This window comes from Hyperolius riggenbachi, chromosome 1, assembly GCF_040937935.1.
Source record: "Hyperolius riggenbachi isolate aHypRig1 chromosome 1, aHypRig1.pri, whole genome shotgun sequence".
NCBI classification, from domain to species: Eukaryota; Metazoa; Chordata; class Amphibia; order Anura; family Hyperoliidae; genus Hyperolius; species Hyperolius riggenbachi.
In genome coordinates, this window is record NC_090646.1 from 671,847,246 (window position 1) to 671,873,868 (window position 26,623).

Below are 26,623 nucleotides of genomic sequence, written 5' to 3' on the forward strand. Positions count from 1 at the left end.
TTTCAGTATTGGGGATATCATGTGAAAATATCTGTAATGGTGTACAGCAGCTGACATAACCCCGCCTCTGTACCCGCCCACCTTTCAGTATTGGGGATATCAGCTGAAAATATCTGTAATAGTGTCCAGCAGCTGACATAACTCCGCCTCTGTACCCGCCCACCTTTCAGTATTGGGAATATCAGCTGAAAATATCTGTAATGGTGTCCAGCAGCTGACATAACCCCGCCTCTGTCCCCGCCCACCTTTCAGTATTGGGGGTATCAGCTGAAAATATCTGTAATGGTGTCCAGCAGCTGACATAACTCCGCCTCTGTACCTGCCCAACCCCAGTCACCCAATAAACAACAGTACCAGGTTTGAAGCCTCTGCCATTAACAGTGCAAGAATGTCAGCAATTAAATATTCCCCTTGAAAAGCAATAGGTGAAGCTTGATTCACTTTTTTAGGCTCCACCCACTTTTCTGAATATTAATCTTAGTCACCCAGTGACCAACTTTGCAACGTTTAAAAACCCTGCCATTAACACTGTAGGAATGGCTGCAGTTTACAGTTTCCCAGTGAAATTTGTATTTGTCTCCACCAACTGATGACCCGGCGTTGCCCGGGTATGTATTTCACTGATGTTGGCTCCTCCCACTTTCTAACCCTAACGCACAAACACTCAATGACCAAGTTTTTGAGCTTTGGGGTCCTTGGCATCAGTAATTTGTATATTCCAATAGAAATTAAACAAATCAGATTGGCTGTTTGTGGCTTCACCCCCTCTCCAGCATTTGAACCCCAGTCACCCAATGATCAACTGTAGCAGGTTTGAGGCCTCTGCTATTAACAGTGTAAGAGAATGGTAGCAGCTTCAATATTCCCTTTGAAAATCAAAAGGTGAATTTTTATTGGCTGTTGTAGGCTCCACCCACCTTCCAAAATCTTAATCTCATTCACCCAGTGACCAACTGTGCAAAGTTTGAGAACCCTGCCATTAACGGTGTATGAATGGCTGCAGTTTATATTTTCCCAGGGAAATTTGTTTTTGGCTCCACCCACTTTTTGTAACCTTGACACACAGACACTCAATGGCCAAGTTTGTGAGCTTTCAGGTTCCTGCCATCAAAAATGTGTGAATGGAAGCAGTTTATCCACCAAGGAAATCTGATTGGCTGTTCGTGGCCCCGCCCCTTTAGTGAATTTGAACCCCAGTCACCCAATGACCGACTATAGCAAGTTTGAAGCCTCTGCCATAAGTAGTGTAAGAATGGCAGCAGTTTAAATATTCCCCTTGAAAATCAATAGGTGAATTTTGATTGGCTGTTGTGGGCTCCACCCACTTTCTTGAATCTTAATTTCATTCACCCAGTGACCAAGTGTGGCAAGTTTGAGAGCCCTGCGATTAACAGTCTAAGAATGGCTGCAGTTTACATTTTCCCATTTAAAATGAATGGCTGAAATTTGATTGGCTGTTTTATGCTCCGCCCACTTTTCCTGGATTTGTAACCTCGGTCACCAAGTGACCACCTGTGGCAAGTGTGGGTACTCTGGCTTGATTACTGTGAGAATGGCAGCCTTTTACATTTTTTCCATTGACATGAATGGGTGAAATCTGATTTGCTGTTTGTAGCTCCGCCCAGGTGTGCAGGGGGGACCCGAGACCCCCAGAACATATCATCCCAGGTAGTAAGGGATCTGTATACCAAGTTTCGTTCAAATCGGTCAGGGCGTTTTCGAGTGATCGCGGCACACACACACACACACACACACACACATCCGATTTTATATATATAGATGATGTCCAGCAGCTGACATAACCCCGCCTCTCTACCCGCCCACCTTTCAGTATTGGGGTATCAGCTGAAATATCTGTAATGGTGTCCAGCAGCTGACATAACCCCGCCTCTATCCCCGCCCACCTTACAGTATTGGGGTATCAGCTGAAAATATCTGTAATGTGTCCAGCAGCTGACATAACCCCGCCTCTGTACCCGCCCACCTTTCAGTATTGATGGTATCAGCTGAAAATATCTGTAATGGTGTCCAGCAGCTGACATAACCCCGCCTCTGTACCCGCCCACCTTTCAGTATTGGGGATATCAGCTGAAAAGATCTGTAATGGTGTCCAGCAGCTGACATAACCCCGCCTCTGTCCCCGCCCACCTTACAGTATTGGGGGTATCAGCTGAAAATATCTGTAATGGTGTCCAGCAGCTGACTTAACCCCGCCTCTGTACCCGCCCACCTTTCAGTATTGGGGATATCAGCTGAAAATATCTGTAATGGTGTCCAGCAGCTGACATAACTCCGCCTCTGTACCCGCCCACCTTTCAGTATTGATGGTATCAGCTGAAAATATCTGTAATGGTGTCCAGCAGCTGACATAACCCCGCCTCTGTACCCGCCCACCTTTCAGTATTGGGGATATCAGCTGAAAATATCTGTAATGGTGTCCAGCAGCTGACATAACCCCGCCTCTGTACCCGCCCACCTTTCAGTATTGGGGATATCAGCTGAAAATATCTGTAATGGTGTCCAGCAGCTGACATAACTCCGCCTCTGTACCCGCCCACCTTTCAGTATTGGGAATATCAGCTGAAAATATCTGTAATGGTGTCCAGCAGCTGACATAACCTCGCCTCTGTCCCCGCCCACCTTTCAGTATTGGGGATATCAGCTGAAAATATCTGTAATGATGTCCAGCAGCTGACATAACTCCGCATCTGTCCCCGCCGACCTTTCAGTATTGATGGTATCAGCTGAAAATATCTGTGATGGTGTCCAGCAGCTGACATAACTCCGCCTCTGTCTCCGCCCACCTTACAGTATTGGGGTTATCAGCTGAAAATATCTGTAATGGTGTCCAGCAGCTGACATAACTCCGCCTGTCTCCGCCCACCTTACAATATTGGGGTTATCAGCTGAAAATATCTGTAATGGTGTCCAGCAGCTGACATAACTCCGCCTCTGTCTCCGCCCACCTTACAGTATTGGGGTTATCAGCTGAAAATATCTGTAATGGTGTCCAGCAGCTGACATAACTCCGCCTCTGTCTCCGCCCACCTTACAGTATTGGGGTTATCAGCTGAAAATATCTGTAATGGTGTCCAGCAGCTGACATAACTCCGCCTCTGTCTCCTCCCACCTTACAGTATTGGGGTTATCAGGTGAAAATATCTGTGATGCTGTCCAGAAGCTGACATAATCCCGCCTCTGTCCCCGCCCACCTTTCAGTATTGGGGATATCAGCTGAAAATATCTGTAATGGTGTCCAGCAGCTGACATAACTCCGCCTCTGTACCCGCCCACCTTTCAGTATTGGGGATATCAGCTGAAAATATCTGTAATGGTGTCCAGAAGCTGACATAACCCCGCCTCTGTACCCGCCCACCTTTCAGTATTGGGGGTATCAGCCGAAAATATCTATGATGGAGTCTAGCAGCTAACATAACTCCGCCTCTGTCCCCGCCCACCTTTCAGTATTGGGGATATCATGTGAAAATATCTGTAATGGTGTACAGCAGCTGACATAACCCCGCCTCTGTACCCGCCCACCTTTCAGTATTGGGGATATCAGCTGAAAATATCTGTAATAGTGTCCAGCAGCTGACATAACTCCGCCTCTGTACCCGCCCACCTTTCAGTATTGGGAATATCAGCTGAAAATATCTGTAATGGTGTCCAGCAGCTGACATAACCCCGCCTCTGTCCCCGCCCACCTTTCAGTATTGGGGGTATCAGCTGAAAATATCTGTAATGGTGTCCAGCAGCTGACATAACTCCGCCTCTGTACCTGCCCAACCCCAGTCACCCAATAAACAACAGTACCAGGTTTGAAGCCTCTGCCATTAACAGTGCAAGAATGTCAGCAATTAAATATTCCCCTTGAAAAGCAATAGGTGAAGCTTGATTCACTTTTTTAGGCTCCACCCACTTTTCTGAATATTAATCTTAGTCACCCAGTGACCAACTTTGCAACGTTTAAAAACCCTGCCATTAACACTGTAGGAATGGCTGCAGTTTACAGTTTCCCAGTGAAATTTGTATTTGTCTCCACCAACTGATGACCCGGCGTTGCCCGGGTATGTATTTCACTGATGTTGGCTCCTCCCACTTTCTAACCCTAACGCACAAACACTCAATGACCAAGTTTTTGAGCTTTGGGGTCCTTGGCATCAGTAATTTGTATATTCCAATAGAAATTAAACAAATCAGATTGGCTGTTTGTGGCTTCACCCCCTCTCCAGCATTTGAACCCCAGTCACCCAATGATCAACTGTAGCAGGTTTGAGGCCTCTGCTATTAACAGTGTAAGAGAATGGTAGCAGCTTCAATATTCCCTTTGAAAATCAAAAGGTGAATTTTTATTGGCTGTTGTAGGCTCCACCCACCTTCCAAAATCTTAATCTCATTCACCCAGTGACCAACTGTGCAAAGTTTGAGAACCCTGCCATTAACGGTGTATGAATGGCTGCAGTTTATATTTTCCCAGGGAAATTTGTTTTTGGCTCCACCCACTTTTTGTAACCTTGACACACAGACACTCAATGACCAAGTTTGTGAGCTTTCAGGTTCCTGCCATCAAAAATGTGTGAATGGAAGCAGTTTATCCACCAAGGAAATCTGATTGGCTGTTCGTGGCCCCGCCCCTTTAGTGAATTTGAACCCCAGTCACCCAATGACCGACTATAGCAAGTTTGAAGCCTCTGCCATAAGTAGTGTAAGAATGGCAGCAGTTTAAATATTCCCCTTGAAAATCAATAGGTGAATTTTGATTGGCTGTTGTGGGCTCCACCCACTTTCTTGAATCTTAATTTCATTCACCCAGTGACCAAGTGTGGCAAGTTTGAGAGCCCTGCGATTAACAGTCTAAGAATGGCTGCAGTTTACATTTTCCCATTTAAAATGAATGGCTGAAATTTGATTGGCTGTTTTATGCTCCGCCCACTTTTCCTGGATTTGTAACCTCGGTCACCAAGTGACCACCTGTGGCAAGTGTGGGTACTCTGGCTTGATTACTGTGAGAATGGCAGCCTTTTACATTTTTTCCATTGACATGAATGGGTGAAATCTGATTTGCTGTTTGTAGCTCCGCCCAGGTGTGCAGGGGGGACCCGAGACCCCCAGAACATATCATCCCAGGTAGTAAGGGATCTGTATACCAAGTTTCGTTCAAATCGGTCAGGGCGTTTTCGAGTGATCGCGGCACACACACACACACACACACACACACACATCCGATTTTATATATATAGATGATGTCCAGCAGCTGACATAACCCCGCCTCTCTACCCGCCCACCTTTCAGTATTGGGGTATCAGCTGAAATATCTGTAATGGTGTCCAGCAGCTGACATAACCCCGCCTCTATCCCCGCCCACCTTACAGTATTGGGGGTATCAGCTGAAAATATCTGTAATGTGTCCAGCAGCTGACATAACCCCGCCTCTGTACCCGCCCACCTTTCAGTATTGATGGTATCAGCTGAAAATATCTGTAATGGTGTCCAGCAGCTGACATAACCCCGCCTCTGTACCCGCCCACCTTTCAGTATTGGGGATATCAGCTGAAAAGATCTGTAATGGTGTCCAGCAGCTGACATAACCCCGCCTCTGTCCCCGCCCACCTTACAGTATTGGGGGTATCAGCTGAAAATATCTGTAATGGTGTCCAGCAGCTGACTTAACCCCGCCTCTGTACCCGCCCACCTTTCAGTATTGGGGATATCAGCTGAAAATATCTGTAATGGTGTCCAGCAGCTGACATAACTCCGCCTCTGTACCCGCCCACCTTTCAGTATTGATGGTATCAGCTGAAAATATCTGTAATGGTGTCCAGCAGCTGACATAACCCCGCCTCTGTACCCGCCCACCTTTCAGTATTGGGGATATCAGCTGAAAATATCTGTAATGGTGTCCAGCAGCTGACATAACCCCGCCTCTGTACCCGCCCACCTTTCAGTATTGGGGATATCAGCTGAAAATATCTGTAATGGTGTCCAGCAGCTGACATAACTCCGCCTCTGTACCCGCCCACCTTTCAGTATTGGGAATATCAGCTGAAAATATCTGTAATGGTGTCCAGCAGCTGACATAACCTCGCCTCTGTCCCCGCCCACCTTTCAGTATTGGGGATATCAGCTGAAAATATCTGTAATGATGTCCAGCAGCTGACATAACTCCGCATCTGTCCCCGCCGACCTTTCAGTATTGATGGTATCAGCTGAAAATATCTGTGATGGTGTCCAGCAGCTGACATAACCCCGCCTCTGTACCCGCCCACCTTTCAGTATTGGGGATATCAGCTGAAAATATCTGTAATGGTGTCCAGCAGCTGACATAACCCCGCCTCTGTCCCCGCCCACCTTTCAGTATTGGGGATATCAGCTGAAAATATCTGTAATGGTGTCCAGCAGCTGACATAACCCCGCCTCTGTCCCCGCCCACCTTTGTGCACACCTTTCACTTCATCCCCTCTGATATGGACAAAACAGGTAGAGGCAGAGGCAGACCCAGAGGAAGGCCACCCGGCAGGTCTGTTCGAGGTCATGCTGACGTGATTGCGTGCGGCCATGGACCAAAGTACAGTGCTCAGAAGAAGGCACGTGCCATGAACTCCCAAGGTTGTCAGGACGTGGTTGACTATTTAACACAGAACACCTCATCTTCCGCAGCCACCAGCGCTACTCCAAGCACCAAATCCACTACATTTGACACTTCGCAGGAGTTATTTGGTGGGAAATTCACTGATTCACAGCCATTATTCTTACAACAAGATGAAGGCACTAAGCAAGTTACACCACCTCATATGTCTGATTTAGGCAACACTATGGACGTAAGGTGTGAGGAGGAGGATGATGAAGTACCTGCTGTTGGTGCAGTTTTAGAGGTGTCTGATACAAGCGAAGCTGGGGAGGATGATTATGATGATGATGATACTGCCATGGATGCCACGTGGGATGCTAATAGACAAGATGACCAAGGGGACAGTTCAGAGGGGGAGTCAGAAAGGAGTAGGAGGAGACTAGTTGCTGAAAGAAGCAGGGGGAGCTCGTAGTCAGAAACAGCTGGTGGCAGTGTCCGGCGCCATGTATCGCCACCTATGGACAGCCAGCCAACATGCCCTTCAACGTCAGCTGCTGACGCCACCATATTGCCATCACCCCAGGGTTCAGCGGTGTGGAAAATTTTGTGTGTGTCTGCCTCAGATGAGAGCAATGCCATCTGTTCTCTCTGCCACCAAATATTGAGCCGTGGAAAGGCCAACACCTGCGTAGGGACAACTGCCTTACGAAGACACATGGAGAAAAAGCACAAACTGCAATGGGAAGACCACCTGAGGAAAAGCTGCACACAAAAGCAAAGCCACCCTTCTTCTCCTCTTCCTCCTTCAGGTGCATTATCTTCAGCCGCTTTCTCCCTTGCACCTTCACAATCACAGCCACCCTCCTCCACTCCGCCTCTCACCTTGAGGGGTTCCTGCTCCTCTGCCCACAGCAGCAGCCAGGTGTCCGTGACGGAAATCTTTGAGCGGAAGAAGCCAATATCTGCCAGTCACCCTCTTGCCCGGCGTCTGACAGCTGGCTTGGTGGAACTGTTAGCTTGCCAGCTGTTACCATACAAGCTGGTGGACTCTGAGGCCTTCCGAAAATTTGTGGCGATTGGGACACCGCAGTGGAAGATACCAGGCCGCAATTATTTTTCTAAAAAGGCGATACCCAAACTGTACCGTGATGTTGAAAGGCAAGTGGTGTAATCTCTGGCACACAGCGTTGGGTCATGGGTCCATCTGACCATGGATGCCTGGTCTGCAAAGCACGGTCAGGGCAGGTACATTACTTATACAGCACATTTGGGTCCTTCCTTGGATATGTGGTGGTAGCCGTTTCTTAGGCTCCCACTCCGGACCGGAATCGAACCCTGATTCCGCGGCCATTACCCGTGGTCACCATGGTACTGAGAAAGTAATATGGAAAGTTTATCAGTCACACAGTTGAATGAATGGCAGACTTGCCCTCCATGTCAGATTCTCATTAAAGGTACTGAACAGCCAGCAGAAAAAGTAATTTAAAAAATAGATGTACGCTTTAACAATGGTAGAGAAAGAACCATCGAAAGTTGAGAAGGAAGTCACACATTACCTGACATCACTGAGTGAGGAAGAGCAATCTCGCCATGTTGCGCACTACTCCAGTCACTACACAGACAGCTGTTTGCGGTGCGTTACACAGTGAGCTTGGTCTGTCAGTGTGAAGCAGTACACTAATTACACTCCCTGATTGATGTATACACATGCAAGATGTTTTAAAGCACTTTAGGCCTCCAATTTAGCAATAAAATGTGATTTCTGCCCTTAAACCCTGCTGTGCGTAAAATCCGGATTTTCCCCGGGACTTTTGGCATGTATCCCACTCCGCCATGCAAAAACTCAGATGTTAGACCCCTTGAAACATCTTTTCCATCACTTTTGTGGCCAGCATAATTGTTTGTAATTTTCAAAATTCGCCTCCCCATTGAAGTCTAATGCGGTCTTTTGCGGAAGTTCGCAAACCTAAAATCAGAGGTTCGAGCCATCTCTACTCCCTCTATGCATCGAACTCTCAGTAACAAACATTCAGTACAGATCACCAGACAGGACTAAGGAGGTCACCACCTGTGATACATTTCAGAATGTACATCAGGGAGAGGAAAGCTTCCACAATGGCCACATACTGACTAAATCATCTATAGATGAATATTGTAAACAATAAGCAATTGTATTCATGATGTTATTTTCACTACAGGTCCTCTTTAGATGCCAGTGCTGGTCCTGCAGCTATCAGACTGGGACATAATAATCACACCATGAATAATGAGCTGATGGCAGAATCATTCACTGATATAACTGTCCTCATCATAAAACAATTACTGAGCAGAGTAATGATCACTGCAGAAGCCAGATACAAGCCCCAGCATGCTCCTGTGTTTACATGCGCAGCAGAGCTCTCTGGGAGTTGTAGTTCCCCAGCCTGTGCAGTGCAGGGAGCAGCAGCCTCCGCAGTGACTGTGAGGAACTACACCTCCCACAGTCCTCCGCACCGCTCAGCACGCCCGCCTCCTGACTGACAGCCCCAACAGCCAATCAGCAGCGTAGCTGAGCTTCCTGCATTGCCCGGAGTGCAGGCTGGAGGGAGAGCTGCAGAGGCTGCACCGGGCAGGCGGAGGGGTGTGCTGGGTCCCACATGCAGGTCAGTGCGGGGATACGGGGCCTGTGCGGGGAGTGAGGTGTAACCCTATGGAGGAGCATTTCCATACTCACTGACTGATCACTTCCAGGGAGGGGCTGATCTGCATATAGTATATATACATTATATCCTATACATTATATAGCCTTTGTATTATATATGCATTATATATCCTATACAATAGCCTGTACATTATATACACATTATAGCCTATACATTATATACACTGCGCTGCGCTGCATAATATGTTGGTGCTTTATAAATACAATAAATAATAATAATATAAATGTGCGGGACAGACTCGGTCGGCTATTGTGTGGCCATGCCAGGCAATGCCTTATCGCTTATCTGGGGGGGCCGCACTCAGCAATGGGGGACATCAGAGCTCCGAGAGAAGCCTCAATAGGACCCCGAGGCATCCCTCTCTTTAGGTAAGTATCTCATTTTGTACCTGAGGGTCGGCTCAGATACTCTTTAAGCTAAGCGATAAGGCTCCACCAGATTTGATGATTACAGTCGGGATTGGATGTAAGGGCTGGTTCAGACGGACGTTTGGAGGCGTCGCGTTCGTTGGCGTTGCGTTTGTGATGCGTTCAGGCTTTCAGCAGCGTTCGCATTGCGTTTGGATGCGGTCGCGTTTTTTCTTCCCCTAGGGGGACATTACCCATCACGGTTAACCGCCCCTGGAAGCAACATGTAGCTTCCAGGGGCTCCTTAAACGCCAGTGAAAATCGGGACCCGAACGCCGCGTTTGTGCAAACGCGCATAAAAGCTTGGTACAAACGCTCCCATTCACTTGAATGGGAGCGTTTAACGCTTAGCCCCGAACGCTGGCAGTAAACGCTCTGCAAGCGTCCGTCTGAACCAGCCCTAAATCTGTGCCGCCAAGTGCATGCCCAACTGTCAGGGTGATCAATTTTAGGCCGAAATTGCTTGCATATATCTGTTGGACATGTTGCAAGATCTCGGGCTGTCATGGCCGGTCGGGTGCGCGATATCGGGGTGAGCGCAATGAAACCCCGGGTGCTGTTCCCCTAATGTATAAATATATGGGCATTACATTACCTGTCCTGTGTCGTGGTGCCCGTCCATCTTCTGAATCCGCCACTCTTCTGTTAGCCCCATACAGGCCGCTGGCACATAGCACGCCAGGTTGTGACGTCACATGCCATGCCAGCAGTGTGTATGCGGCGGATTCAGAAAATGGACCATGACACAGAACTGGAAATGTTCCCTCAAAACTCACTCTTCCTGACAAGCATACGCTCTACCTTAGGGACACTGACTCTGGCTATACATATTTTATACTGCCCCACCTCTCGTTTCCCCCCTATTCCTGTAGATTGTAAGCTCACAAGGGCAGAGCTCTCTCACCCTTTTGTCATTACTTTAGATTGTATGCTCACAAGGGCACGGATCTCTCACCCTTTTGTCATTACTTTAGATTGTAAGCTCACAAGGGCAGGGATCTCTCACCCTTTTGTCATTACTTTAGATTGTAAGCTCACAAAGGCAGAGCTCTCTCACTCTTTTGTCATTACTTTAGATTGTAAGCTCAGAAGGGCAGGGATCTCTCACCCTTTTGTCATTACATTAGATTGTAAGCTCACAAGGGCAGGGATCTCTCACCCTTTTGTCATTACTTTAGATTGTAAGCTCACAAAGGCAGAGCTCGCTCACCCCTTTGTCATTACTTTAGATTGTAAGCTCACAAGGGCAGAGCTCTCTCACCCTTTTGTCGTTACTTTAGATTGTAAGCTCACAAGGGCAGGGCTCTCTCACCCTTTTATCATTAGATTAGATTGTAAGCTCACGGGGCAGGGCTCCCCCTTCTGTGCCTTGGAATTTGTTAGTCCTGTGTGTCCTCTCTGTAGGACATGCCCTGTGTGATAACAATGTGAGGACTTTGCACCAGGACACTAGTCATGTGACTGCCCTCTCTGCCTTGGGATCTTCCCATACATGTCTGCACTCTATTTCTGGGCTGGAGCTTCTGCAGGAGGTGGTAGAGCTGCAGTCTGGGGACGTGCGGTCACTGTAAGTAACACAGCCCCGTGTTGTGGTCATGCTGGCCCTGGCTGGACATGCACGGGGGGGGGGGGGGGGAGTGTCAGGCAGGGGGGACAGTGTCTTGCATACAAAGTTTACGTCTCTCTTTAAACCTTTTTTGTGTGCGCTTTTCTTTGCACTTGAGAAAGGCGGACACCGCGCAGTTGAAAAGTTGCCACAAAGCTTTTCTTTTTTCAACAGTTGATCACATTGACTCCACCATTGGCGTTTTCAGTCAGGGCTGGTGCACACCAAGAGCGCTTTTACAAACTCAAGCGGTTTGAAAAGCACTTGGCTAATGTATGTGAATGGGATGTGTCACAGAAGGTCGATGTGATTTTCACGCAAACGCGGGTCCTGCAGTATTTCTGCTGATTTCTGAGGCGATTCAGCCTCAATGTTAAGTATAGGAAAGTGGAAAATCGCTCTGAAAAGCGCTAGATCAGAGCGGTTTGCCAAGCGTTTCTGTTACAGAAGCTGTTCAGTTACAGCTTTACTGTAACAAAAAATAAACACTACACCAAAACGCTCCAATTATCTCTAGGCATGATTAGAAAATCGCTACTCAGATGCCTAGACTCGCCTAGAAAAACCACCTCGCTGAGTGTTTGCGATTCCGCTTTTTGGTGTGCACTGTTAGTACCGTAATCGGAAGCAGGATTGGGAGTAGCAGAGAGTTTTCCACCTATGAGCATTGGGGTGATTGGCGTCTGCAGACTTCGGTGTTGCATCGAGTGCTAGAAGCATGCAGAGCGGCTATGGACACTGATTGTTTTTCTGAAACCTGATCAAAATTGTATTCTGCAACGTGTTGCACTGATCTGATGTGTGTTGTGAATGAGGGCTAATCAGTTGATTTGGACTTTATGCAGGCAGGACACAAGGTAGCTATAGAATCAGTGATCTGTGTACAATGCTGGTATATGTCAGAGCTATATAAATGTATAATAATAATAGTGTGTGACTGTGGTGAGGACATTAGAGTGTAAGCTCCTCTGGTATAGAGACTGATGGGAATGGATCAGTGATCTCTGTACAGCGCTGTGGAATATGTCAGAGCTATATAAATGCAGGGCTGTGGAGTCGGTCCAAAAATCCACCGACTCCGACTCCTCAGTTTAGGATTCCACCGACTCCTCGACTCCGACTCCTCTAATTTGCATATTACAATTTTGTTGATTAAAAGTATGTAACATGAAATTCGTCTCTTAACTGCCAACGCTTAGGAATTTTACAAGACAACTGAAGTGAGAAGGATATGTAGACTACTATATTTATTCCCTTTAGACTAAAACTAGTCCTTGGTAAGAGTACTTGTAAAAGGTACAAACCGGAACAAAGAGCATCTATCAGGCCCTAGGCAATGTAAGTGTGGGTACATGTAAGAGTGATGTGCAGGTACTCTGCAGGGGAATAAGGAGATTGTAAACAGACAACACCTCTGTGTTCAATGTGCACAGCATTCTCAGTGGATTCCCTGCAGCTCTGTGGGGAGTGCATATGTAGAGTATAGTACTACTGTGTAACAAAGTAAACCTGAGACAGATGAAATTAAAGTTTTATACAGACCTGGGGCTTCCTCCAGCCGCCTTCAGGATAATCAGTCCCTCGTTGTCCTCCTCCACCACCTGGATCTTCTGCTATGAATCCAGGTACTTGAACCAGTCGGGTGTAGTGCACATGCACACACTCCGCCGCCAGGAGCATACTACACCTGTGCAGCACTATTGCGCAGGTGCAGAATGTTCCTGGCTGTGGGAGCGGCATGCGGCCGGACAGCGCTGACTGGCTGAATTACCAGGACTCATAGTAGAAGATCCGGGTGGTGGAGGACAGCGAGGGACTGATTAGCCTGAAGGGGGCTGGAGGAAGCCCCAGGTATGTATAAAACTTTACTTTTCATCCGTCTCAGTTACCCTTTAACTTGTAGTCACCAAACCAAATTTTAACAACATATCAAATTATTTGATTTCATCAGCAAAGAGAGTGCGTACATTTGCATAAATCAGCATCAATGCAGAATTATTTCCATCTCATTGACCATCTCTATTAGTGACACAGCTACACATCAGGCTTTATTCTTACAGCATAGATGCTATTTAGTGTATATATAAGAGATTCCTGTGTACACATCATATATACAGTCACAATCAGGTATGTATATCTGACCTTAAAAATCGGGGACTGCTTTATTGAAGCAGCACAAGTAACTAATTTTGATTGGTTTATTTCATTTTTGTGGACTAAGCACAGCCATTACTGTATATATACATTATTTTTAATGACTATTATCTGAGAAATAGAACATTTTATCATATTTTCTATTTTAATTACAGTTACAAATTCATTAGGAGTCGGAGTCGGTGCATTTTTTCCCGACTCCAGGCACCCAAAATTGCCCGACTCCACGACTCCGACTCCACAGCCCTGTATAAATGAATAATAATAATACTAGTGTGTGACTGTGGTGAGGACATTAGAGTGTAAGCTCCTCTGGTGCAGAGACTGATGGGAATGGATCAGTGATCTCTGTACAGCGCTGGGGAATATGTCAGAGCTATATAAATGTATAATAATAATAATAATAATAGTGTGTGACTGTGGTGAGAACATTAGAGTGTAAGCTCCTCTGGTGCAGAGACTGATGGGAATGGATCAGTGATCTCTGTACAGTGCTGTGGAATATGTCAGAGCTATATAAATGTATAATAATAGTGTGTGACTGTGGTGAGGACATTAGAGTGTAAGCTCCTCTGGTGCAGAGACTGATGGGAATGGATCAGTGATCTCTGTACAGCAGCCTCCGTATTCTATATAATTCAAGTTTGGCAGATTGGATGAAAGTGGTATCGTTGGCTGGGTATATTGCTATGTGTGTGTGTGTCTTATGTATGATCTTGTGTAATGTGTATATATCAGTGCCAAACATGCTGTGTTCTAAATTCTCCTGGCCTTCCAGTAACTGAGTAAATATTATCTTGTGTCAGGAGTGGCTGTTTGGCCTCAGCAGTAGATGTTTGCACAGCTGGGGAGATTCTGCTTACACACATTGCAGGAAGGTCTATCAGAAAACAATAGCAATCCAATAGTGGACCTGAACTCTTGCACAGGACGGAAGGGAAACCTAGGCAAACGATTCCCCCTCATCTGTGTCTAATCACAGCATATAAGCTCGTTTGAAATTACAGGATGTTAACAATATGTCTGCTTCCATGAAAGCAGGAAGTAGACACACTGCAGATTTATTGCAGGATTTGTATCAGCTGTAACACAGAAATGTTTTTATTATGCTGTTGCGTATCGTTTAGAGCAGAGAGAAAGTTCTGAGTTCAGGTCCGCTCTAAGGTGTGTACAGAGAAGAGAAGGAGCTGCAAGGTGATTACAGAGAAGAGAAGGAGCTGCAAGGTGCGTACAGAGAAGAGAAGGATCTGCAAGGTGCGTACAGAGAAGAGAAGGATCTGCAAGGTGCGTACAGAAAAGAGAAGGATCTGCCAGGTGCGTACAGAGAAGAGAAGGATCTGCAAGGTGCATACAGAGAAGAGAAGGAGCTGCAAGGTGCGTACAGAGAAGAGAAGGAGCTGCAAGGTGCGTACAGAGAAGAGAAGGAGCTGCTGTGCATACAGAGAAGAGAAGGATCTGCAAGGTGCGTACAGAGAAGAGAAGGAGCTGCAAGGTGCGTACAGAGAAGAGAAGGAGCTGCAAGGTGCGTACAGAGAAGAGAAGGAGCTGCAAGGTGCGTACAGAGAAGAGAAGGAGCTGCAAGGTGCGTACAGAGAAGAGGAGCTGCAAGGTGCGTACAGAGAAGAGAAGGAGCTGCAAGGTGCGTACAGAGAAGAGAAGGAGCTGCAAGGTGCGTACAGAGAAGAGAAGGAGCTGCAAGGTGCGTACAGAGAAGAGAAGGAGCTGCAAGGTGCGTACAGAGAAGAGAAGGAGCTGCAAGGTGCGTACAGAGAAGAGAAGGAGCTGCAAGGTGCGTACAGAGAAGAGAAGGAGCTGCAAGGTGCGTACAGAGAAGAGAAGGAGCTGCAAGGTGCGTACAGAGAAGAGAAGGAGCTGCTGTGCGTACAGAGAAGAGAAGGATCTGTAAGGTGCGTACAGAGAAGAGAAGGATCTGTAAGGTGCGTACAGAGAAGAGAAGGAGCTGCCAGGTGCGTACAGAGAAGAGAAGGATCTGCAAGGTACGTACAGAGAAGAGAAGGATCTGCAAGGTACGTACAGAGAAGAGAAGGATCTGCAAGGTGCGTACAGAGAAGAGAAGGATCTGCCAGGTGCGTACAGAGAAGAGAAGGATCTGCCAGGTGCGTACAGAGAAGAGAAGGATCTGTAAGGTGCGTACACACCTGTCAACTGATGCAGCCCGCCGGGGAACGGGACCCGATCCTCTTGGGTGACTTTGCTGGGCCGACCTGTTCCAAAAGTGTGTCAGCTGTAGGCTGCTTCTCCGCATGCAAGTGAAAATGTGTTTGCGCTTGCAAGAGGTTGAACTGTCAGGAGTGATCACAACAATAATTGCGCAGCACTACAATTGCAATTAACAAAACAATAGAAATGTGCTAATGGAAAAAGTGCACCGTGATTTACATGCAAATTACAGTGCAAAATGCCGGCGACCCCCTTCTTCAAGCGAATCACAGCTAGTGGAAAAGGGCCCTAACTGACAATGTGTTCTGTTGCTGTGTTGGGAGGCGGAGGGACCACGGAGTGGGCGCATGCGTGATGTCATGGAGTGGGCACATACGTGATGTCATGGAGTGGGCACATGCGTGATGTCATGGAGTGGGCACATGCGTGATGTCATGGAGTGGCGCATGCGTGATGTCATGGAGTGGGCACATGCGTGATGTCATGGAGTGGCGCATGCGTGATGTCATGGAGTGGGCAGGGAAGTGGCGTTTTCAAAGAAGTTGTCTGCTGCTCGGCCAAGTTGATCTGCTGGACAGATTGCTTGCTGAGCATCTGACGTTGGTTGGGGGGGTGGGGCCTCTGTACACACGCCTGACTGTCAGCAGTTGTTATTGGCCGCCTCGGCTGAATTTAGTCAGACATGTGTATCAGGCTTTAAAGGAGTAGTGAGACCAGTTGAAAAAGTATGCATCTACTTAACTGGGCTTCTTTAAAGGGACACTTAAGTCAAACCAAAAAAATGAGTTTTACTCACCTGGGGCTTCGAATAGCCCCCTGCAGCTGTCCGGTGCCCTCGCCGTCTCCCTCCGATCCTCTTGGCCCCGCCGGCAGCCACTTCCTGTTTCGGTGACAGGAGCTGACAGGCTGGGGACGCGAGTGATTCTTCGCGTTCCCAGACACATTAGCACCCTCTATGCTGTTATATGATATATGCTATAGCAGCATAGATGGCGCTATTGTGGCCAGGAACGCGAAGAATCACTCGCGTCCCCAGCCTGTCAGCTCCTGTCACCGAAACATGAAGTGGCTGCCGGCGGGGCCAAGAGGATCGGAGGGAGACGGCGAGGGTACCGGACAGCTGCAGGGGGCTATTGGAAGCCCCAGGTGAGTAAAACTCATTTTTTTTTGTTTGACTTAAGTGTCCCTTTAAAGGGCACATCCTAGCAGCTTAAAAAAACAAAAATCCACTTACCTGGTGCTTCCTCCAGCCCCTGCCAGCCGTCCTGTGCCCTCGCCAGAGCTTTGAACCCCGCCGGTGGCCCGGGGTCCCCTCCAGTGCAAGATGCCTAATGCACTCTTGGAGTCACGCTGACGTCACCCGATCTGTACTGCACAGGCGCAGTAGTTCAGCACAAGCGCAGTACAGTCCGGATGATGTCAGTGTGACTCTGTGAGCCGCATGCTGAAGCACAGTAGTTGTCGAACTGGCGAGATCGCATCTGCACCGGAGGGAACCGGGAGCTGCGGCGAGGGCACAGGAACGGATGCCAGAGGGTGGAGGAAGCCCCAGGTAAGTGGATTTTTGTTTTTTAATCACCTCGTACCTTCCCTTTTAAGTGCGCACCTGTATCCTTGAAGGTCCCTGCTCCCCTCCCCTGTTGATCCTGGTACAGCCCGCATGTCGGCTGAGGTGCGCACTATTGTGCATACGGTGACCAGTCGGCTCACCTCTTCAGACGCGCTCCCATGGCCAGGAGCGTTCTGTGCTTGCCCAGTTCTGAGTCTCGTCATAAATGCGCATGCCTTGTGCTACAGAGCATTGCAGACTGCTCTGCTGTACAGACGTGTCATCATCCTCCAGGCAATGTGTCTGTGGCTTTGCGAAGGAGAACAATGCAACTGGGGGCTGTTTGGGCGTCATTGATCGCTAAAGATCCAACATGCTGGATCTTAAAGAGAGACTGGTGCCTCTTTAAAAATGGGTTTTGTACCTTTTTATTTAGATTAAGCATGTTGGTCCCTGCTAAAACGCTGCATCCCCGTGGCAAAACAAGGGGTTTATACCCCTCAAATCCCCTGATCTAATTGCGGGGAGCGCTTCCTGATTGAGGCAGAGCTTAGGGCTGTAGCCTCTGCCTCCCGTCGCACCAATCCCCGCTGATCACCTCTCCCCGCCCCTTTCAGTCTTCCTTCACTGAGAGGGGCGGGGGAGAGGCGGAGATCCGCGGTGGATTGACGGGAATGGAGGCAGAGCTACAGAGGTAAGCTCTGCCTCCCTGGGCAGCAAAATCCACGACCAAGAAAGTCGTGGCTTTTGCCCTGTGATTGGGGGTTATAAACCGCTTGTTCTGCCGCGGGATGCAGCGTTTTAGCAGGGACCATCATGCTTAAAGAGACTCTGTAACAAAAATTGCATCCTGTTTTTTATCATCCTACAAGTTCCAAAAGCTATTCTAATGTGTTCTGGCTTACTGCATCACTTTGTACTATCACCATCTCTGTAATAAATCAACTTATCTCTCTCTTGTCAGACTTGTCAGCCTGTGTCTGGAAGGCTGCCAAGTTCTTCAGTGTTGTGGTTCTGCTATGAGCTCCCCCTTCCAGGCCCCTGTATGTACACTGCCTGTGTGTTATTTAGATTAGTGCAGCTTCTATCTGCTCTCTTATCTTTTACAAGCTGGATAAATCCTCCTCTGAGCTGGCTGGGCTTTCACATACTGAGGAATTACATACAGGCAGAGCTGTCTGCACTCTGCAGGAAGAAACAGCCTGACACTTCAGTGGAAGATAGCTGCAGGGGGAAAGAAACACACAAATGATCTCTTGAGATTCAAAAGGAAAGCTGTATACAGCCTGCTTGTGTATGGATGCATTTTCCATGTGTGGACATACTGTACATCAATCTACTTCCTGTTTTGGTGGCCATTTTGTTTGTTTATAAACAAACTTTTTAAAACTGTTTTTAACCACTTTTAATGCGGCGAGGAGCGGCGAAATTGTGACAGAGGGTAATAGGAGATGTCCCCTAACGCACTGGTATGTTTACTTTTGTGCGATTTTTAACAATACAGATTCTCTTTAAGCTAAATAAAAGGTAAAAACCCATTTTTTTTTAAATTGGCTTCAGAGTCTCTTTTAGCAGACGTCGTGCGACTGCTGTGCACACGCTGGTCTGAGGCACGATTATTAGCCAAAGCGGTCTTTATCATCCGCCACGGCCGAGTTCAAACCAGCGTGTAAAGAAGCTTGAACTTTTAACTCTTCCAGTAACTTGGAAACTATTCTATTTGTTTCCTATTAGTTTTATGCTGGGTTTAACCGCTTCGAGTCCCGGGGTTCTTGTAGCGTATGCAGTGATTTCATGCAAATGCTAGTGCGCGCAGTTTGGGGACCCCAGTGCTGTATAGATGCATCGCTAGGCAACAACATTTTGATGCATCTATACAGTGTTGGGTCCCTGAGCTGTCGCCCTAGTGATCGCATTGAATCGCTATGAGAGGCAGCCATTATAGGAGTCTACGATTCTTAAAGATGAAAATAATGTAACAAAAAAAGTGCTTCATTTTTACAATAATTATGTATAAATGATTCAGTTAGTGTTTGCCCATTGTAAAATATTTTAAATCCCTGATTTACATTGACATTTATCACATGGTGACATTTTTACTGCTGGCAGGTGTTGTAGATGCTGCTTGCTTTTTTAGCAGTTGGAAACAGCTGTAAACAGCTATTTCCCACAATGCAACAAGGTTCACAGACAGGAAACTGCCAGGACCACGGTCCTCAAGGTTTCTTGTGGGAGGGGTTTCTCCACAATATCAGCCATACAGACGTCCCTGATGATCCGTTTGTGAAAAGGAATAGATTTTTCACGTAAAAGGGGGTATCAGCTACTGATTGGGTTGAAGCTCAATTCTTGGTCACGGTTTCTCTTTAAGGCCAAGTATAGATGATGCAATGATATAATTAGTTTGGTAGGGGTTAACAACTCACTATATGGACAAAAAAAACTTTTTTTTTTTATGTGACACTGCCACTTTAACTTAAACCTTTTTGCTGCTATGGGAGCAATCGCACACTATTGGGTGTGGGGGCGCAGGATCGGGTCGGCTGCAGCTTTTCATGCTGGACGGGAGGCTCACTTCCAGGAATCTTTAGAGTAGAAGATCCAGACGTGAGGCTTGCATCATGGAACCTAATCTGGTTACTGTTTTAGACCAAAGATAACATTTGAGTTTCATTCCACTTTAGCTACGATCCTTATTTACTTGCCTAGACCAGGCTTTCTCAACCAGGGTTCCTTGAGGACTCTGCAGGGGTTCCCTGGCATCCCCCCCCCCCCCCATCGTGAGGGAAGTATATAGAGCACATTATAATAGGTGGCACTGTAAAAAGAAGCACTATATTGGGGGTCAGAATAATAATGAGCAGAGTATGAGTGTCCGTGTAACAGGAGGTAGTGAAATTAACAGCCTCACCTACTTTTAAAGACCACGCCTCCTGAAAAATAAATGCAGGGGTTCCTCGAGACCAAATAATAGGTTGCAGAGGTTCCTTGAGAGCCAAAAGGTATTTGTAGAGTTCCTCCAGGGTAAAAAGGTTGAGAAAGGCTGGCCTATACAATAACACATGACCATTTCCCTGTAGTCTCTTTGTGGTCTTTCTCCATCTTTGCTTTTGTATTCTATTTTGCTATAGATGAGGTAGGAATTAGTAGGAAATATAACTGTGTTGTTTTCTCTTTTCAGATATGAGGAAACGACAAATGGACTGAGAGCGTTTTGACCCTTTTCAGACAGAATAGTCCTCTGTAACCATCCGCTGCCACCATGTACACCTTCTTACCAGAAAACATCACTCCGATCAAGCAGAAGATCCACAAGGAGCAGAAGCCTCTGATTGGAGCCGTGTTATTGGGCATTCTGCTGGTCATCTGCTCAGTGGTCTCCTGGTGCTACTACTCCGTCTCCCTACGGAAGGCTGATCGGCTGAAGACAGAGCTACTGTTCCTGAAGAAGGATGGGTTCATCATACACAACAACCATGGCAAGGTGGTCTTCAGAATGGCTTTCCAATCCGGTGTTCTAGATTTGGATTCTTGCTCCAAAGAGGGGGCAATCTTGTCCTGTTCTAGATCAGACAAAGGACCCCTGAAATTCTTTGTGCAGACAGTCATCAAAGACAAAGAAACGGTCATGTGCTACCGAGTGCGCTGGGAGGAGTTTGTGGCTAATACATCAGTCCAGCACACCATGTATTGGGACAATGCCTACTGGTATGGAGGGGCTGAGATGGCTATTCAGCACTGGCCATTACAGTTATCCAGAGACCAAGAACCCATTCCATTCATAACTGGGGATGTTTATTCATTTAGAAATGGCTTTGGTGGAATCTTGGAGAGCTACTGGCTTTCATCAAATGCTACGGCCATTAAAATTAATGCCTCAGTCCCTTTCCACCTTGGTTGGAACAGCACTGAGAAGAGTTTCTTCTTTGAAGCAAGGTATACTGATTCCCCTTACAAGCCTCCCCCAGGAAAACCACCCTTCCCTGAACTCAGCTACAGAGTATGCGTAGGGTCAGACGTGACCTCCATTCACAAGTACATGGTGAGAAGGTATTTCAACAAGCCCAGCCGGATACCTTCGGAAAGTGCCTTCAGATACCCTATCTGGTCAACGTGGGCCCTCTACAAAACCAGCATCGATGAGGAGAAACTGCTCAACTTCACAGAGAGCATAAAGAAATACAATTTTAATTATAGTCACATTGAGATTGACGACAGGTACACCACACATCATGGTGATTTTGACTTTGATCCAGTGAAGTTTCCAAATGCAACTGCTATGTTTAAGAGGTTAAAGGAAGATGGTTTCAAAGTCACCCTGTGGATCCATCCCTTCGTCAACTATAACTCCTCCAACTTTGGACTTGGCATAGAGAAGGGTCTGTTTGTGAAGGAACCCACTGGTCAGCTGCCTGCCATGGTTCGGTGGTGGGACGGCATTGGCGCTATCCTTGACTTTACAAACCCTAGCACTAAAGAATGGTTTCTGGGTAACCTAAGACAACTTAGAACAAAGTATGGCATTTCTTCCTTTAAGTTTGATGCTGGAGAAACCAGTTACCTCCCCAAACAATTCAGTACATTTCAACCGTTGACAGATCCCAACATGTTTAGTAGAAGGTACACAGAGATGGCTGACCAGTTTTATGACTTGGCTGAGCTCAGGGTTGGTTATCAGTCTCAGAACATATCATGCTTCTTCAGGATCATTGACCGTGACTCAGTATGGGGATATGAGCTTGGGTTAAAGTCTCTTATACCCACCGTCCTCACCATCAGTATGCTTGGGTATCCCTTTATTCTTCCAGATATGATTGGTGGAAATGCATACAGTAACTTTTCAACGGATATGAAGGAACTCTACATACGGTGGTTGGAGGTGTCGGCATTCATGCCCTCCATGCAGTTCTCCCTTCCACCGTGGCGCTTTGATAAGGAAGTGATTGAAATAGCTCAGAAGTTCACCAGAATCCATGAGTCACTGGTGGCCCCTCTTCTGCTGGAGATTGCTGGTGAGGTGACTTATACTGGAGACCCCATCATAAGACCCATCTGGTGGATCGCTCCCAGTGACGAAAATGCCCACAAAATTGATTCTCAGTTTCTTATTGGAGACACCCTAATGGTGGCTCCAGTCCTGGAGGCGGGAAAGCTAGAACGTGATGTGTATCTTCCAACTGGCAAGTGGCGTAGTTACAAAGGCGAACTCTATCAAAGGACCCCCATTCTTCTGACGGACTACCCTGTAGATTTGGATGAAGTGGCCTATTTCACTTGGGTGTCATAACTAAAGAATATAATACATCAGCATTTAAAACCAATTGACTCACATCTTCTCTTAGCCATAGCACCAGCATATCCGTACAAAAAATGGATGTTGATCTGACATTGTAATGCCTTTCCTCAAGTAACCTTGTCTGGTCAGGGTATCGTCATACGTGTCTCCGTGTCCTCAGAAGTTGTGGCCAGTGAAATAAGATGGCAATAGGGTAACATAACCTCAACATCTTTTTGCTCACTAAAAAACTCTGCTAGCCTGGCCCGTTAAATGCACTGGAGGAAGAGTGGAAGTCCAGTGTTAATATGTTTAAGTCCGTTGAATGTTTCCGCATTAATCATTAAGCACTTTATCTCCACTGCCAGGTCTGAAGGATGCCTCAGGCGGGCCTCGAATGTACAAAGGGAATCTCATGTTTCTCGTTATAAGCTGAAATTTATTCCGAGTGCTGGTCGTCAGTTCTCCTGCTGCCGTGTTTGCAGTTTCTCGGGGGCTAACTGGAAAACCAATTCTGTGAATAATATACAGGGAACTTCATCATCTCACTCATCTCCTGAAACCTGGGAAAGGGACTTGTGTTTTTACCAAACTATCAGTCCCAATCTTCAGACTTCTACTCATCTCAGATACGGAGGAAGATCTGGAACATGAGTGGAGCCCATTATCTGGCTGTGAATACATACTGTGTTTCGGGATAGTGTTGATGGTGTTTTGGCTACAGGCTTTTACGGTAGTTTAGAATAGTTTACAGTAATTTTTTTTTTTTAACAAGGACAGTCAGATTCAAAGGGAAAAAAATATTGTATATTTTTGATAACACGGAAGATTTGGATAATTTTGTTAAGGAGTCAGTTTCTTGTTTTTTTTATTTTTAAAGCTTGATACAAGCCCATGGTTTGCTCAAAAACATAAGTAAGGGTGCTAAGCTATATACAGAAGAATGTATCCATCACCTGAAATGACCATATGTGATCGATTCTGCTGGTAACCTAGTGTCCCAACACCCCCCCCCCCCCCCCCTCCTCCATCATACATGTCCTGGGATTGCTGGGGAACTGAAATCTTTTGTGATGATAAAAGATTGCTTGGAGCTAAAGAGACATGTAGGCCTTCATTTAATTCACTTTTTCTCCTAAATTTTTTTTTTTTATTTTTTTTTTCTTCCTAGACGATATTTTCACACCTGATAAATAAAATACCTTTTAAAGCCACCAGAAAGCAAGGAAATGCTCCGAATAATTTTGGCAGAACTTTTTCATCAACTTTTTGGTACTTTTTCAATTGCAGAGGGCAGAAAAGTTATTTTAAACGGAGGATGAACATTTTCTCCTAAGTTTTTTTTTTTTTTTTTTTTTTTTTTTTTTTAGGAGATAAAGGTGAATTGAATAAAGGCCAAAGTCTCTGCCTATTTCTAATGCCTAACCTCTCCATTAATGCAAAGCTCTTCCTGGTTCCTAACTTTAACCCCTCCTTCTACCATTAACCCCTTATTGATGACCCTAGCTTTCTAACCCTAACAACTAAAGATAACCTCCCCTTTGCCTTCTAACTCTGATCCTCCTTACCTGTACCTAACGACTACGCCAAGAAGAGCGGCTTCCCCTCAGCACCCATCCCACAATCCATTCTATGGCCTTCAAATCAACACAGAGGACAAAGCATGGCCATGTGAGCTTAGAGGCGTGGTAGTAATCGGAGCATGGTCAATTCCTGCAGGATTTGGTGGTCTCCTGGGACTTGCATGACCTATTTTTTGACAGCCAAAGTTACAGGCACATTTTGGGGTAGTATTTGATGTTCTTTATTTATTTTTTATTTTTTTCATTTTAAACCTCAATACTGGTGAGCTTTAGAAAATGCTAGAATAAAGGTGGCCATACATCAGGCGACTTGGCGGCCGGTCGACCACCCAATTCGATTATTATAATCGAATTGGATGAAAATCATTGCCAAGTGCATGCCCGACTGACAAAGCGACCGAATTTTGCGACAGAAATTGGTTGCTTTGTCTATCTATCGCGCATGCAGCAAGATGTCGGGTGAAGTTGCTTGGTCGGGTGCGCGGCAGTGCGGCGGTGATTTGCAGAATGAGCGATGAGGCGACGAAACCCCCGCCGCAATGTATAAATGTGCCCCCGTGTGCATTTAAACAATACCTGTCCTGTTGCTGCCTCCGCACGATGTCCCGTAACCTCCGACACGCTACTGGCGCCTAGCATCTGACGTCAGACATTATGCGCTGACGTCAGACACGTATGGAAAACTACCTGGTGGTTACGGGACACTGCGCGGAGGCTGCAACAGGACAGGTAATGTATAAATGCACATGGGGGGCACATTTATACATTCGGGGGTAGCGGTGGGGCGGATACCGCGGGCTCAGCTGATTCCCTGAAGATTTCATGCTGAAAATCGGACATGAATCAGCCTGTAGTATATGGGCAGAATCAACAAGAGACACATTTATCTCTAATCAGATAAATTTGTCTCTGTCGATTCTGCCCATAATCGTCAGGTGTCTGGCTAACTTAACTATCGACCTGGAAGCTGGTGAGCAGTGCAAGTCCCAGAATTCCTTGCTCCAGCCTGGTCTAATCTGTTTGCTAATAACCCATAACACTGGATTAGTTTAATTTTTACCACTTGTGGGTCTATGAAAACGTTTGTGGGCTCGTACTTGATTTTTCTTTTCTTGGTGAAGAAAAATTGACGTTCTCATTTTTTCTAGATTAGGTTATTTGCCAATGGTTTATGGAAGATTCATAATTTTGAAGGAAACCAAGGTTTTTAGAATAACTGATGTAAGTTTTGGGATGTAAAGAAAGTTGCCTTTTACATCTTATTTGATTTTTTTACTACTTTAACTTGAGTGACAGAAAAGCTACTGTTCATTTTTTGATAATGGATAAAGTAACTTTAGGAGAATTTACTTGTAAATGGGGTCTTATCTCACCTGCATTTTGTACAGTTGTGGTTTATGAATTGGAGATAACATCAATGTAGATCTTCATGTTGGGCCTTCAAGGCATAAGGTAGTCAATGGTGGATTATGGGGGAGAGTCACTCTCTTCAGCTCACTCCAAGTTCTGGAAGTTCTCCAGAAGGTGTCTGCCTGGCCTGGTTTTACCTAGTTGTCCTCTGTCTATAAACATTTCTGAGTTCCTCACCTGGAAATAAGCAGACCAGGGAGTCATCGGATATTAGGAACACCTGATCTGCATACTGGTACTAAAAGAGGGAGTGGGGAAGTGATTCTAGGTAGAGGATCATCATGATGACCAAGCCAGCAGTATTGCCAGGTGGAGGATGAACAATGTTCACCTTCATGTTTCTTTTATGGCAGCTCTAGGTTATCTGCGGTTACCAGATTGGTCTTATAGCTGAAGTGTTGCAAAATACATTTTGGGGCAGTTAGATGTAAAAAATGCAAAATACACACGGTACGCATTCATCGTAACTGTCACTCTTTTTAACGATTATGTATACATTGTTTTGGCGACCGTTTATGGCACCAGTACTCCTATAGATGTGCTACTCTGTTCTGTTATCTCGGCTGAGATGGTGCCTGCATTTAATTGCATGAACTCTGACTGAGCTCAGCTGTTTTGCACTTTGGCTTGCATGAGATCTGCCACATGCTTGATTGTTGGATGTACAGTTCCTCGATTATCTGTTCAATCTGTCAGAGCCGCAGTGCAGCCCATAAGTAGTGTTTGAGTTTGAAGTTGGCATAACAAATTCAGAGCACGTGAATACTGCCAACCACCGCACTTTAGCACCACTCCAGTACCAAACCAGCAGGCGGGGTCAGGGGGAGGACACTGCTTGTTTCACGGTGCGTTTCAAGTGACTCCGATACTTCCTCCTTCAGGTGGGATAAGTGGAAGGTCACTGTGTGTTTCATGGCATGTGCCACATGACTCTGATACTTCCTTCTTCAGGTGGGATAAGGGGGAGGTCACTGCTTGTTTTTCATGACGCATCTCACATGACTCCAATACTTCCTCCTTCAGGTGCGATAAGGGGGAGATCACTACATGTGTTTCATGGCATGTCTCACATGAATCCGCTACTTCCTCCTTCAGGTGTGATAAGGGGAGATAACTGTGTTTCATGGCATGTGTCATGTGACTCCGCTACTTCCTCCTTCAGGTGGGATAAGGGGGGGAGGTCACTGC

The 26,623-nt window shown here is 46.4% G+C and overlaps 1 protein-coding gene across 1 annotated transcript; it reads left to right on the plus strand.

The window, feature by feature from the left end:
* Positions 1-9,140: 9,140 nt before the first annotated feature.
* On the plus strand, positions 9,141-24,223 carry MYORG (myogenesis regulating glycosidase). The gene is made up of 2 exons (XM_068272481.1): positions 9,141-9,210; positions 20,349-24,223. The coding sequence occupies exon 2, from the start codon at positions 20,430-20,432 to the stop codon at positions 22,452-22,454; it is 2,025 nt and encodes a 674-aa protein (XP_068128582.1). The 5' UTR covers positions 9,141-9,210; positions 20,349-20,429; the 3' UTR covers positions 22,455-24,223.
* The last annotated feature ends 2,400 nt before the right edge of the window (positions 24,224-26,623 follow it).